The following is a 14262-nucleotide window of genomic DNA, read 5'->3' on the forward strand; positions in this document are numbered from 1 at the left end:
TTAGAGGTAATATACATGACCTACCCCGACAGCTTCAGTTGTAATGCCATTGTTTTCTGTTTTTTCAGGGTGATCATCATCTGAATTGTTACAACAAGAACATAATAAAGCTGATAACGCCTCCTTAGGTGCAGCAATAATATTTAAAGGAACAGGAAGAACAGCCGAGTCACTGATGTATTCCATGTAAAGAATACTTCTGGAAAACTTCCATTCAGCATCGGAATCTTCCTGGAATGACATAAATACATAGTTAGCGGAGTTTGAACAAGATGTTTTAACATAAAGGAGACACATATGTTATGGAATTCATTCGATTCATAGCCTGTGTCATTAAAACACAATAACACCAGATGATCATTTCTGATTTAAAAAAATATCTCTCGAAAACACGTCAGCCTTTCAATTCAAAAATTGGGTTTACGTATGTAAGATACTTTTGTGTATACATTGCGGATGTTTATGCCTTCAAATATGTGTTTTCGTAATTCAAATATAGAGAATTTTCGATTTGAAATATTTTCGTCTTAAATCTGCGTTCAAAAAAAGGAATTTGGAATAAGACACTTACTGCAATAGTTTGAAACGATCTGGTCATCATAGCAATCAACATGTTCAATAAGACTGTTACAGATACTGCATTATAAGCACCATAAATAATATAACCAATATCCTCCGTCACATGATTATCATATTCACCAAGTCGTACTGCTCCTGGTTCACCTCGACCAAATAATGACCAAAACACTGTCCGAAACGTTGCCATAACACTAAAATAATAGAACGATTAAAAATGAAAGGTAACTATAGTAATCTACATATACCAATATGAAACCCGGTTGCACATGGCAAAACAACTGTCGACAAAAATGAATCAAATCGGATACACCAGATCCTGTTATTTGTTATGCATTAACCCATAAGAAACCTTGGTGTAAAAGATAAAAATGAACAATGACATTCGGTATAACTGGATATGGATTAAACGGTCAAGAAGGTGATTTTGCGATCTTTGATTAAAATAACTTGCCAGATCAAGTTATGAGGGCCGATACACAATCAACAGGCATTGGAAAATCTTAACACGTAATTGAATAAATTGTCAATTAAAGTTCGTTCTGTTCGAAAAAATGTTACCAAATTCAAAATGAATACAAATTGTTTCAAAAGGGCGAACGAACCCGTGTCACTGCTGACTTTAATCATTTAAGTAATACGTATTGAATAACATTTTACAAATGAATCTGTACGTTGGTTTTGTACTCTAAGACAAAATATTCCAATCTTTTCAGTACGAATGACATACAAAATAGTTTTGTGAATGTCGAGGGCGACTGATACTGTCTAGTAGATTCATTATGTTTACATGTTCAGGACAATTGGATTTGAGAAACAGCCAATCTAATTTGTGTCAGACTGATCTTACAAAATCTACACGCCATTTATAGTAGTTGGTAATTAGGCTTCAGTAACACAGTTTTATCCTTATAACCAACCAGGTCACGTTCGCGGCCATTGTAAGCTATTTTCGGGGGTTGATTGGGGTCATGGAATAAACACTACTATACTACCTTTACTTTCGATTTTGCCAGATTAACGGAACTGTCTTGCTTGTACGGATTTTTATGTATGTAAATAGCCTTCACATTATTTTCAAATGTACCGGTTTTCAGAGGAATCCGGTTTATAAGATGCGGTTAAGAGGGGTTTCACTGTACTAAAACTATACGAAAATCGCACAATCCCTTCAAATATACTTGACTTACTCTCCAAAGTTTGTCTGTGCTGGAACTGTAATGTTCCTCTGCTCTACCTCTATGGTTTCATGTTTACTGTAATACCAGAAAAGGTTATGCAGACCAACCATAAACGCCACCATAACGAACGAAAACAAGGTTAAGAACTTTACTATATCCTACAAAGAGCAATTAAATTTACAGAATGGTTTCTCGAAGAAGCTCTACAAGAATGTGTCCATGTTCCAATGCATTCAAGTTTTATTAGCTCAGATTTTGCTTACAGTTCAATCACTGTAAGGGTAGAGATAATGGGTCCAATGCAAGGTTTATGACATTGATGGCGGCAATGACATTCACGTTTCGGGCTACCTTAAGCCCATCAAAAAGAGACATCAAATATGACTTTAAGATTTTTAAAATGTCTAAATTATGTAATATTTTAATTTGGGTCGAGGTTTAGTTCACAAGTCGGCTCCCTCTGTCGTGCATGTAAAATAGGGGTTCACGATGAAAGAATTGCTGGACGGTAAGAATTTGTCTGATAAAATCGTGAAAAGCTGAGAGATTGAACACGACCGAGAGCAAGGATGTATTGATTTCACTTGAGAGTTTCTTGAAAAAGCACTTACCGATAGCATACGGCCCAATGAAATCTGCAAAGGACCCAAACTTTCATTGGATGGTAATAGGTAACTTATTCGTGCAAAGCTTAATATATTCGCCATGGCAAATAAACCTTCCGATAGATTCACCGGATCAAACGGATCCCAATAAAAACGATCTGAAACAAAAGTAAAACATTTTACAAATGGTGAGGGAGGTAGTTTATAACCGACGGTCATATACGTTCAACATAAAATCCAAACGCTCTGCTGTTTTCTGTGCTGTCGATAAGAACTCTTCAAAGGTGTATCTTTATTATAAGGATAGAAAAGTGTAGAATTTACATAATTTGACCAAGGTTCAAAAGCATATGATGCGTCAAGTATTTAACAATTGATAAATTTATTCTTTGTTATAAATTACATCCACAAACACCCATTCTTAGTGCATGGCAAAACCAGCAGATACAGTGACTCAAGGAAAAGTGGTTTAGTGATAATGATTAAAAGGCAGCTTATATTTGATTTGGGAAGATTAAAATTAATGGTGGATGGCCATTGAAAGCTGATTCAGACTGTTCCGGAGTGAAATATTCTATAGATTAAGTCAATGAAAGTAACCAAGGTAACGAGGTAATAACTAGTGTTCAATATTGGTGTTATTCTATCCCAGGTAAATAAATCTCTTCCTGTATACATCCGGGCATTTGACATGTTAAATAATGATTTAACGTGCTGGACCACGAAACATCATTTACAATCTTTTGTTTCACGTCCGGTCTTGACTTTACCGTTTAAGATCTTTTAATTGGTCTGGAACTTAAACATTTGACTCCGTATGACATGCCACGGTCAGGCTGTCTAACGCTTTGACCTCACTTTGGTAATCTGATAATACGCTATTTAACAAAGGCTACCTTTCAGAAGAAGACCTGTCGCTTTTTACAATGACATTATGTTTTGTTGTTTGCAAGCCTATGTAACGTCATAATCTGGTAGAATTTTTCATGAAGCGCTACATAAATCAAGTTAGACATTCTATTTGCATCATGTGTAATTGAGTTCTATGTGTATCTTAGTTATGTTGTAAGCGTCGATAATTCTGTGACATTGAACCCTATAAAAAATATTGAAGGCCATTACCCTAACTAAAGTGATTAATCTATATTGCATCCGTTTAGTCAAGGTGCGACAAAAGAGTGCTAATATTTTAACAATGCTCATTAGCTATTAACAACCTCGCTATCAAATTGACTGATATATTTTAAATAAATAATAATCCAACGTGAGTGTATTATATAATAATTTAATTTGCTGGACCACGAAACATCATTTTGTTTCAAGTGCGGTCTTGACATTGAACCCTATAAAAACATTGAAGGTCATTACCCTAACTAAAGTTATTAATCTATATTGCATCCGTTTAGTTAAGGTGAGACAAAAGAGTGTTAATATTTTAACAATGCTCATTAGCTATTAACAACTTCGCTATCAAACTAACTATGATAAATTTTAAATAAATAATAATCTAATAAGAATGTATTAACATAGAAGCGTCATGTGAAAAACATAGAGACTTTATAATGACCACAAAAAATCGTTATTGCATGTTTCTTTTCCTCTGAATATAATTGGCCTTAAAGAAGATGCCACCATTGGTAAAAAAAAATGCATGTCCCACTAACAACTCCTATCTTTTGTCTTCGAGAGTGTGAAAGCAGACAAAGCAAAGTTTCTGTGAGGACTGCAGATCCAACTGGAATTTTTTGCTTTCTTACGAGCAATAAGTCTCACAAGAATGCAGGTTAAGAGGTGACTTCCAAGGTATTTAAGACTTTCTCTCAAGTAATTCCACCCAGCTAATTGAACGCTATATTCAGCAAGGGTTGTGGCTTAGTGTACTTTTCCAACATCAGCAATGTGACTAATGTGTACGTCAGTTTTTATTTAATAAAAAAAAATGTTATTACTACCAAATAAATATCCCCTGGTTCGCGAAATATGCCAAGACCATTCGATTTCGAGTTCGTCTAATAACAATGGAGTATTCTTTGTTTTATATACCTCACTCGTTTACAACTTTTTAAATGTAAATCCCTTTTAAGCGTAAGTGTCACCATCTAAAACATATTCAAGTTTTACGACAAATACCATCGAGTGACAATCGGATTTCCACCTCAACTCCAGTCTGAGCAGTGCATAACAATTAAATTCCGTAAAAATATGAGACAATATGTATCCTTTGAAATAAGATAGCTTACAAGGCAATGTAACAAACGCCCACTGGCAGCTTTGATTTTTACATAAAAATATTTGGCAGTACAGTAACAATTACCAGTATGAAATATTCATCCTTCGGTCATAAAATTCTTTTGAAATTTTTGAGGCGATACTTAAAAATATCACCGAGTTCTGTCAAAATCTGTCACGAATTGGGCATCAAGAGTTTTTACGGGCTAAAACTTGAACGCATTTTCAAGAACAAGGGCAATAACTCATACTAAATATTTTTAGATTTTTTTCTGATTTTCAATAGGGTTCATCAGTGAATGATTACAAGCGATCATACCAAATTTCAGTCAAGAATTGTGCCTTTAAGAGTGTTTTCGAGCAATTGCGGACAGACGGAAATGGGTGACGGCAATATACGCCCCAAACTCATGTGTGCATATAAAAGCTAAGATTAAATTCTGTTGCGGGGTTCCTCTTTGAAATATTGGAAATCTGTAAATTGGCATTCTTTGTGGGAATTAAAGTCAAATTCTAGATTCTGTGTCGTATCTTCTGACAAGACCAGACAAGATTTGTGGATGTCACAGAAACGTAATTGATTTAACTACACAAAAATGTCGATAAACGGAATAATCTTGTATTAAAATACTGATTGAAGAATTTTATCTGAAAAATTCACTGCACAAGGTTTGACGGCATCGTTATTTACTCCATGTTTGGAATATTAACCAGAAACTTATTTTCTGTGTTTTGCATATCATTAAGGAAGATGAGATTTAACAGCATCTTTGATCGTGAATAAAATATTCGTATGTCATGACCATTCAATTTTCAATTTCATTTCGTGACAAGAAAAATTACATAAAATATTGTTGTTACGTTGGCAACATGTGAGCGATAACCTTTCTTACAAGCACATAAATGGAAATAACATGATAATATGCGATTGCTAAAATTACACAATTATATTTTTCACACATCTAATCTTCCATATTGTCAACTTGGCCTTTGTCCACTGGCCAATCGTTGTTCGTACCTGCGCATTGATAAGAAGTAAAAACATAGTTTCTGCCAGTCTCCTGACAAGAGTGGATCTAGCTTGATGACCTGAACGGTAAAAAGTAAAGAGCATAAGGATGATCGAAGTTGTTTGCATTCGATTTGAACTGAACTGTTAAGATTATTTAGGCTACAATAATAGTTTCATCAGTTACTTCCCTTGAGCTTTGATCCGTCTCGTTACCATTTTTTTTCACAAGAAGCTAATTTTTTGTACCTGCGTATAGTTAGGAAGTAAAATAATTTCTAGCCAACTAAAAAAAAATAATTGCTGCCATCTCGATCTGAGATGACTCTTGAACTGTAGCATTATGAATAAAAATATTTTCATCAGTTACCTCCCTTGAACTTTGACCAGTCTGGTTCTGTCTTTTTACCTTCATATATTTGTGTATCTTGAGCAGGGCGTCAGGTTTAGTATGCTTTCTTCTTTAGACACCTTATACCACTTTTCATTATGAAATATTTCCTCATTAATGATATATATACTTATTCATAAGCTGAAAGTTCATTAGCTGCAACCAATGTATTGCCCATAATATTATGTTTTGGATTTCGAGTTTTATTTGCGGTTATTTGAATGTTTTTAATTGAATCGACAGTCAACCTTACCCACTCCTTAATCATTATTTAACGAAATTTTAAAAATAGAATAACATTTTCAATCGAAATAAGTCATACCAACTTCTGATAATAGATCTGACAAAGCAACAAAAAAATATTACCTGCATTCAACCAATACATCGTGTAAAAACCATCTTCAGCTGAATTAAACTGTCCTTTTATATCATCTAATGCTCCATAAAACTACAAATAAAGTATATAATTTAATAGTATGTAATATGTATATAATGGGATTCTAGCCTGGTATTACCGACGTAAGAATGGGATTTGATAGTCAAATTGAAAAAATATGAAGGTTATTTTGTTCAAAAAACAGAATCAAAGTACAGATAAAGATATCTTGCTAGGCAAGGTACAATACACCGACTACCAGCTGTCAGAAATCATAACAAAGTAACAAAGTCTGTAGTGGTTTAATATGTGAAACCAATAATCCGATTTTTACTAATTTCAAGCTTCACGGAGATCTCATACCACGTTTCATCAAGATCGTATAAAAAATGTAGTCTCTATCAGGCCAAAACCGTTCATCCAATTGTTACCAATTTCAACTTGACGGAGATCTTGTCCATATATACATGCATACTAAGCTTCATCCATTTCGGAAAAAAACTGTAGTCTATAGCCTGCCTAAAAGCCAATTTTACAAAGTCAAAGGCAATATCCATGAAATCGTTCATCCAATTATTACCAACTTCAAACTTAACCGATATCTCATCAATATATTCATGCATACTAAGTTTCATCAGGATGGTATCAAAATTGAAGAGTTCATTGAGCATACCAGGTAATTTTAACACAATTTTACTATGTCAAGGGCAATAACTCTGAGACCGATTATTACCCATTTCGAACTTGACCTAGATCTCATCAATATATATATGCATACTAAGTTTCACCAAGATCAGATAAAGATTGAAACCGTTCATCCGATTATTACCAATTTCGAACTTGGCCGAGATCTTATCAATATATACATGCAAACCAAGTTTCATCAAGATCAGAAAACATCAGATAAAAACTGTAGCCTCTATCGTGCATACAACAAATGTGGACGGACGGACCGACGGACGGACGGAAGGACAGGAGCGACAGCAATATACGTCCACACTTCCATGTGTGCGTATAAAAAGGCAAGGTAATAAAGGTTTGGAACTGGACAGAATAAATAGGTTATTGTGGGTTTATCAGTTACCTAGACAACATTTTTTCTTTTTTTTATCTCAATTCCTTGTGGTAAAAACAAATTATCTTTTATATGAAAAGCAATTTATGAGAGTTACAAAACAATATAATTCAATAAATAGGATGTTTTTTTAAAAAAAATAAAATAAATAACAATTGTTTGCTTACGAGCATGAAAAGCACTATCTAATATACAGTACGGCATATACATTTATCAAAAGCTTCAAATTCAACATTATAGTGGGACTTAACATCTAAATACGTAAAATAATGGAACTTCACAGTCCATCTTTCAATCAGGTAGTAGGCAACCAGCTAATAATAAACTAACTTGTCTACTTTTTGACTTTTTATGTAAATGAATAGTTACGAATGTGGTCCGTGTTATTTTTTAGAAATCCTCTTGCGTGTTATTTTGAGAAATTTTTATCCAGAAACTAAGCATTGGCCAGGCTTTCATGTGACATATTGGAAAAAGTTATAGAAGGTTGAATTTGGAGATTGAACATGGAAACAGGTGGCAAATGAATTACTGGAGGCGATTCTGTCCGTATATACAATTTTGGTACAAGTTACCTCCCTTGAAGCTGAAATACATGTTCATTTGTGTTGATTTACAAAGATAGTTCAGAATGGGATAACACTTTTTGCTGATAAGATTACTCAACACGGAGTTGAGTTAAGTGTTGGCTATCCTATGCCGTTCCAATTTTAAATCACATCTTACTCAGATGTTAGACTTTAATATATTTTCCATACAGATGTAAGCTTACTAATGGCGTCATATTTTATATCGGTAATAGTAATGCTTAAGAGAAAATCACAGAACAACAATTCAGAAATTCCTTTTAAGTATACATAGTATAACTTCAAAATCACTGAAAAAAAAATTAAGTAAAATTTTCGTACTAAAGAAGTGGGCGAGGGGAGCGAAGCGAATATTTTACTAAATGCTGTAGGACCAAAATCTGTGTCTGTATTTGTGTTTTTCATCTAAAACTCAAGAGCAAGGAAAACAACTTTTAAAGTCATTATTCTCGGGAAATGTTACCGCATTTCTCAATCTATAGGTCCAATTAACACAATATGATATGATAATACAACTCACCCAGCGATATATTGAAACTTTAAATCATACATTATTTATCTGCCTACGAGTCAGCTTTTGAAAACGATTATAAAGAAATATTCTTTTTGACATTATTTTTAAGTTTTTTTTGTCTAGATGTAGAGGATATATTTTTGCAATTTTTTTTAGCTTAATCCACGCAAACCAAGGCGTATGCTTTATGACGTGTTGTCAAACAGATACCAATAATGTATGTTAATTATTGAGTTTTTTGTTAACGAAAGCTTACAAATTTTCATTCGCAATGTTTCTTTTTAACCCCTTAGAAAGTGTTTTTTGGGGAAGATAAAACACAAACTAGATCAATTTAAACATGGAAGATTATTCAGAAGAATAATTTTGTATGAAACATTCACCTTCAACATTTTCCTGTGTTGGAAAGATCAATTTATTTCAGAAATTCTTAATGAAAAGTATGCTTGAAATGATTAATGTTATGCCATGATTAGCCCTACAAATTTGAATCTACCAACAGATTGGTCATCGGCAACTTTTTGGCCAGACATAAAATGTCACTTTTTGGAGTTGCTCCGATCTCAGATTTGTCGGAGTTGTAATGTATGCCTTGTTACATTAAGGGTATGGATTAATTTGTAACTAACCTTCAACATGCTGACAACTCTCAGGGTGAAGGATGCTGTATATCCAGATATGAGAAAGAAGTCCATTATATTATAATAGGAAGTTATATAATCCAAAATACCATTTTGAAAGACTTCACTGCATTCTTGAAACATAAAACCTGAAAAAAATTCGAATTATATTTGATGCAGAATTTGATTTTAAATTTATCATTTAGGGCAAATAATTAACTGTATGGTTAAGAAAGTTCAGATAAACAATATAATTTGATCACAACGTTTTAGTGAAAATGGTTGATTAAAATTCATTTTGTCCCCTTGAATAAGGACATAAAATATTAAATTGCAAGGATTATTTTATTTGTGAATTCTGGCTAATACCAACACACATGGCTTAACACATCTGAGACTATCTATTCGCAAGTACATTCCCGAATTTGATCACAAACGTGAGAAACGCACATAATTAAAGGGAGGCTACTCTTACCTATGACCCAAAATGTCATTAAGATTGTGGTAACTGTTGGGAAATTTTCACGGAGTGGAAAGTCTTCACCAAATATAGGTGTGCCAGTTTCGTTGACCAACTCGCTATATTTCGTATATTCATTCGGATAGGTAATATTCAAAGTCCTGGTTTTCGTAACGCCATAGGAGGATTCGATGGCAGAGGCTATTATTAATACCAAAAATGCAAAGAAAGACACTGTGTGACCAACAAATTTGACAAACGGATATCGCAAAATCTTCACAAACTGAAAGCAAAAAAAAGTGATTTTAGTGAATATGTTTAAATTTGTTTTATGTGTATGCTACAGACTGATCGTGATAAAAATATTTCTGAGCCGGAAAACTAATCGACTAACAGGCAATATAGAGCATACAAAATTTCCTAGCAATATACACTGTATTTTGTTATTGTTTGTCTCCTAATTTCTAAAGCTCCAATAATTGACAGAAAACTGACGCTTAGAACTACCTTTATGTTTTCATTTGATACTCAGTTACTTTAGGGAGAGAGGCAGATATTCCAGGTTACTTACGCGTGAATTGCACTAGTTGAAAGCCGATGTTAGGTCAAAGTTTTTTTTTCGGAGACGACACTGCCAAATCTCTTACCTTAGAGCTTGGAGAAATGAGATATATAAGCAATAAGAACGGATACAATAAAAACAAACAGACTGCTAACAGAATTCTCAAAGGCCAGTTCATTCTATCCCATTTACCCATTCCATGATACCATAGTGTAACCAGTCTCTGTTGACAACTTGGATGTGACACAAACTAAAAGAACAGATCATAGTATTGATACATCTCGGGATCGTTTTTGGAGTAGATGTTTTCGAGTTCATGCAGATAGTTATATTGATATGGTTATAGTTTATCACAATTTTGTTGCGTTCTCTGATTAAGGCTGATCAAGATCACCAGACTGACTGCAATCGAAAAAAAATGATGGAGCTAATCCACAGTTCAAGCAAAATTCTTGGACTTTTCGTCCCTGTTCTCATTAACCAAATACTTTGTAGAAAAGTAGGAGGAAAAACTCAATTTTTTTTACACCTCTTCGTCTGGGTCTAGATCGTTCTTTTTCTCATACTAGTATTTGTTAGGTTTATTATAAAGCAAGATATAGATGCAAGATTGCTTACCCCCTTCTCGTGGTACAATAAGGCTAGTTTAAATCGGGCTAATTTCTCGTATTTTTCGATTGTACTTCTTCCTGTTTTATTCAAAACCATTTCCAGTTCTTCCTGGGTTCGAATTCTGTCCAGTAACTTTACCACATATTCACTTAGTTGTTCTGCTAGTTCCCTGTATTCTTTCTGAAATGTGTATTAAAAAAAGAATCAAATGCACAAAGCCTTTTCAGGTAATGGTATTTCTATTCAAAGGGTGGCACCAAGCGTACTGAGGGGATATCAAAACAATCTTACGAAACCTGCGTGATCTTCTGATAGATGGAAGAGGATTGTGTCCCTTTATTCGTTTACTATTGCATTCCAAAATCAGATACACGTCGTCTGGAAAATCATATCCTACCTTGAAATGTTTTGCAATATTCGCCAAATTTCGAAGATCTTGCGCAAGTTCAAATGCTGACAGAATAGGATCTTTACTAGAAAGAGATAAATATGCTTCACTTGCGAGTCCCCTGTAGGCATTTAATCTGTATTTGGCTAAGCGAAGTTGGTCAAATTTCATCTTGTTTCGACATTCTTGACATGGGCAACTAAATCTGTGGGGTTTCTGTATCGTTTCCCCACGTAGTAACAAAAGCTGAACTATTTCGTATTGGTTTTTCTGAGCAGCCAGGATCAGCGGAGTGATATCTGGAGAAAATTGCGACTCTGCTGTCACGGCGGTTTTAAAGAAGCCGTCTGTATCGCCCAATTTTCTTCTTTCGCGCCACATATCCAGATAGCGACGGTGCTTGAGGATGGTTTCTGCGATTTGGACATGACCAGCGCTGATAGCTTGTAACACAGCTTCATAGATGTGGTGTTGACTCGATCTGTCCAGTAACAATTCCACTACCTGCAAATAATAAGAGAAAATCTAAGTTGACATGTATTGAGATATATTAGCACTTAATGTGATGGTATAGAACAAGTCTGTTGCTTACCTTTGGATCTGTTTCAGTCAAGAATGGATATAAATATTTTAAATCCATAACATTATTGTGATTTTTACTTGTCATACTAAGTTTCTATTATAGTGGATCACATTTCAATTAACAGTGTTAATCCAGCAAACATATACAATGGGTTGTTCACACCATCATGCTACAAGTATGCTGAAGTAATATTCGTTATGCCACGTGAGTCCATGTCTAAACTGCCAGTAATTGTTTTATCTTATATGATATCCATACAGAACAAAGGTTACATTAATAATTCCGAAGTTATAGAGCACTTTTACATCATACCATTTGAAGAATAACCTTCCTGGGATGGTTATATTCCCTTATTAACCATAGAAATATCAAACAATTACCCTAGTTGACCACATTAACATTTTTATGAATAATGTTTAATGATATATGTGAAGATAGATTTACGTGTCAGAATGCCGATATGTTGAAAATTGATATCCATTGCGCTGTTCCTTGTTTCCACACTATATTTATACTATACATTTTTTTTTTCAACGAGGAACTTTTTGCATCACAGAGCAACAACAAATATGTTGCTACAAGCATTTGGAGATAATATTTCGCGCATTTATTTTCATAAAGAATGAATGAATCATATTCCCCGAAGAATTCAACATTCTCACGTCCATTATTTATTTATTCTAATACACTGATAAATATAATCGCATAGGGTCTTAATAGAACTATATCCCTGATACAACGCCATAATGGTATTCCAAAGTTTCGAGAAGACAAAGAGTTTAATTATCACTATGCCCAGGCAAAAAAAGCTAAAACTGTGCTGGTTTGGTAACAAGTCATTTCACATATGATCTACTACATAGAATTAAAAATGTTTAGAACAAAGCAAATCTATTACACGGTATCAACACCAATTGGTCACTCCCATAACTAGTGATCAAATACTATGAAAAATTCCAACAATAAAAAAAACGTTTAAGCTCAGAAAAACAGTAAACAAGTAAAACCCATTTCAAACACGGAAAATAGATCTAAAACGATATATAATAGAGAAATAGCAATACACTATTTGTAAATTTTAAATATATCGATTCCAAATGGATGTTTTGAGTGTTGATTGGATGTAAATAATTAAACGTTAAGCTATGTCATTATCATGTAACAATACCACAATTGATTGTATATCACGAATCTGTCTATCGTTTTCAAATAAAAATCGTTTTTCCATTTGATTTTTCTACATTAAGCTGAACGCACCAAAATGATCTATTAATTAAATCCAAATATCACAAGCATTTATATACAGCATGTAGAATTATAAAATGTAACAAGTTATTTCTTAGAATCGTTCGTAACACATGGATGCCTAATTGCTTCTATGTTAAACAATACTTTTTAAAATGATTTTCCGGTTTTGAATAACATTAATGTTAAGTATGTTTTAAGAATTAAAGCATTCTTGAATTGTTCGGAATAACCCACTGTATTTATGAACAACGGTACTAGATTAGTTATAGATTATAAAACTTGATATGAAATATTGATGTCTTAATTAAGTATAATGGATAGTTGTTCTCCCTTTGTAATATATTATTATGAATACAGATCATTGGTATTACCATAATATTGACTTTCAGGCAACCTTTGGTCCAAGTTTCAATTCAGGTTTTGAAAACAAATAATGAACTGGGATTGTATATGGAATCTCAAACTGAAAAGTGTGGCAACGCCTGTCAATTTGATTCTTGATAATGTATAAGCCTACCGCGTGTCACCATCATACAAAGAGCTCTTGTTACATTTACGTTACCAATAAAATTATATGAAAAAGATTTTATTGTAAAATAATAACAACAAACCTCTAAATGTTCATTTTTAACTGCCAAACGTAAAGCTGTTCTTCCAAGTGCATCAATACAATCAGTATTCAAATCTGGATATTCTAAAAGTAATCTTTTAACGCCAGGGATATCACCAAACTCTGATGCATGTAAAAACTCTTCTTCTGCGTCCGCAAACTACAAAGTAATGATTGAAATAAAACGCAATAGACATGACATTAAAACAAACGATCTTATATTGGTCCAAATTTCGCTTTCGGACACCCGAATGCCATTTAGTATCCAATATGAACTTTAATTCGTATGATTTTCATTAGTATACAGTTACTGAACTGAAATTCATTTTGAAGACGGTATAATCCATCAGAAAAAAACGGAATAAAGCAGACAATTATATATTAAAATCTCTAAATAAAGGTTTTTAACTCAGAGATTACAAACAAAATTCAAAAGGTTATTCTTCATATTTGGAGTATATCCTTGCAACTCGAAGCATCATATATCGATGACTTCCTTAAGTAAATGTTAACAGGCCAAATACGCCACGAATTGCTCGTACAAAATAATAGTTATAAAGCCTTAACCCGGAAAGTTGATTAAATTTTTCGTTTGGAAATAAGATTCTAAGTCTAAGATAAAAAACCACCGCAATT

General features: G+C 33.5%; 1 protein-coding gene across 1 annotated transcript; it reads right to left on the reverse strand.

Annotated features, from left to right (window-relative positions):
* Window positions 1-13774, reverse strand: LOTGIDRAFT_122406 (hypothetical protein; the record flags this gene model as incomplete). Its single annotated transcript, XM_009059994.1, has 12 exons — window positions 1-231; window positions 572-770; window positions 1767-1791; window positions 1834-1915; window positions 2369-2520; window positions 8215-8308; window positions 9188-9312; window positions 9639-9906; window positions 10271-10435; window positions 10804-10977; window positions 11195-11685; window positions 13624-13774. Coding segments are annotated over 12 exons (2157 nt in total), but the record flags the coding sequence as incomplete, so codon positions are not given.
* Window positions 13775-14262: the final 488 nt, after the last annotated feature.

The sequence above is a fragment of the Lottia gigantea genome (genome assembly GCF_000327385.1).
Source record: "Lottia gigantea unplaced genomic scaffold LOTGIsca_40, whole genome shotgun sequence".
Lineage (NCBI taxonomy): Eukaryota > Metazoa > Mollusca > Gastropoda > Lottiidae > Lottia > Lottia gigantea.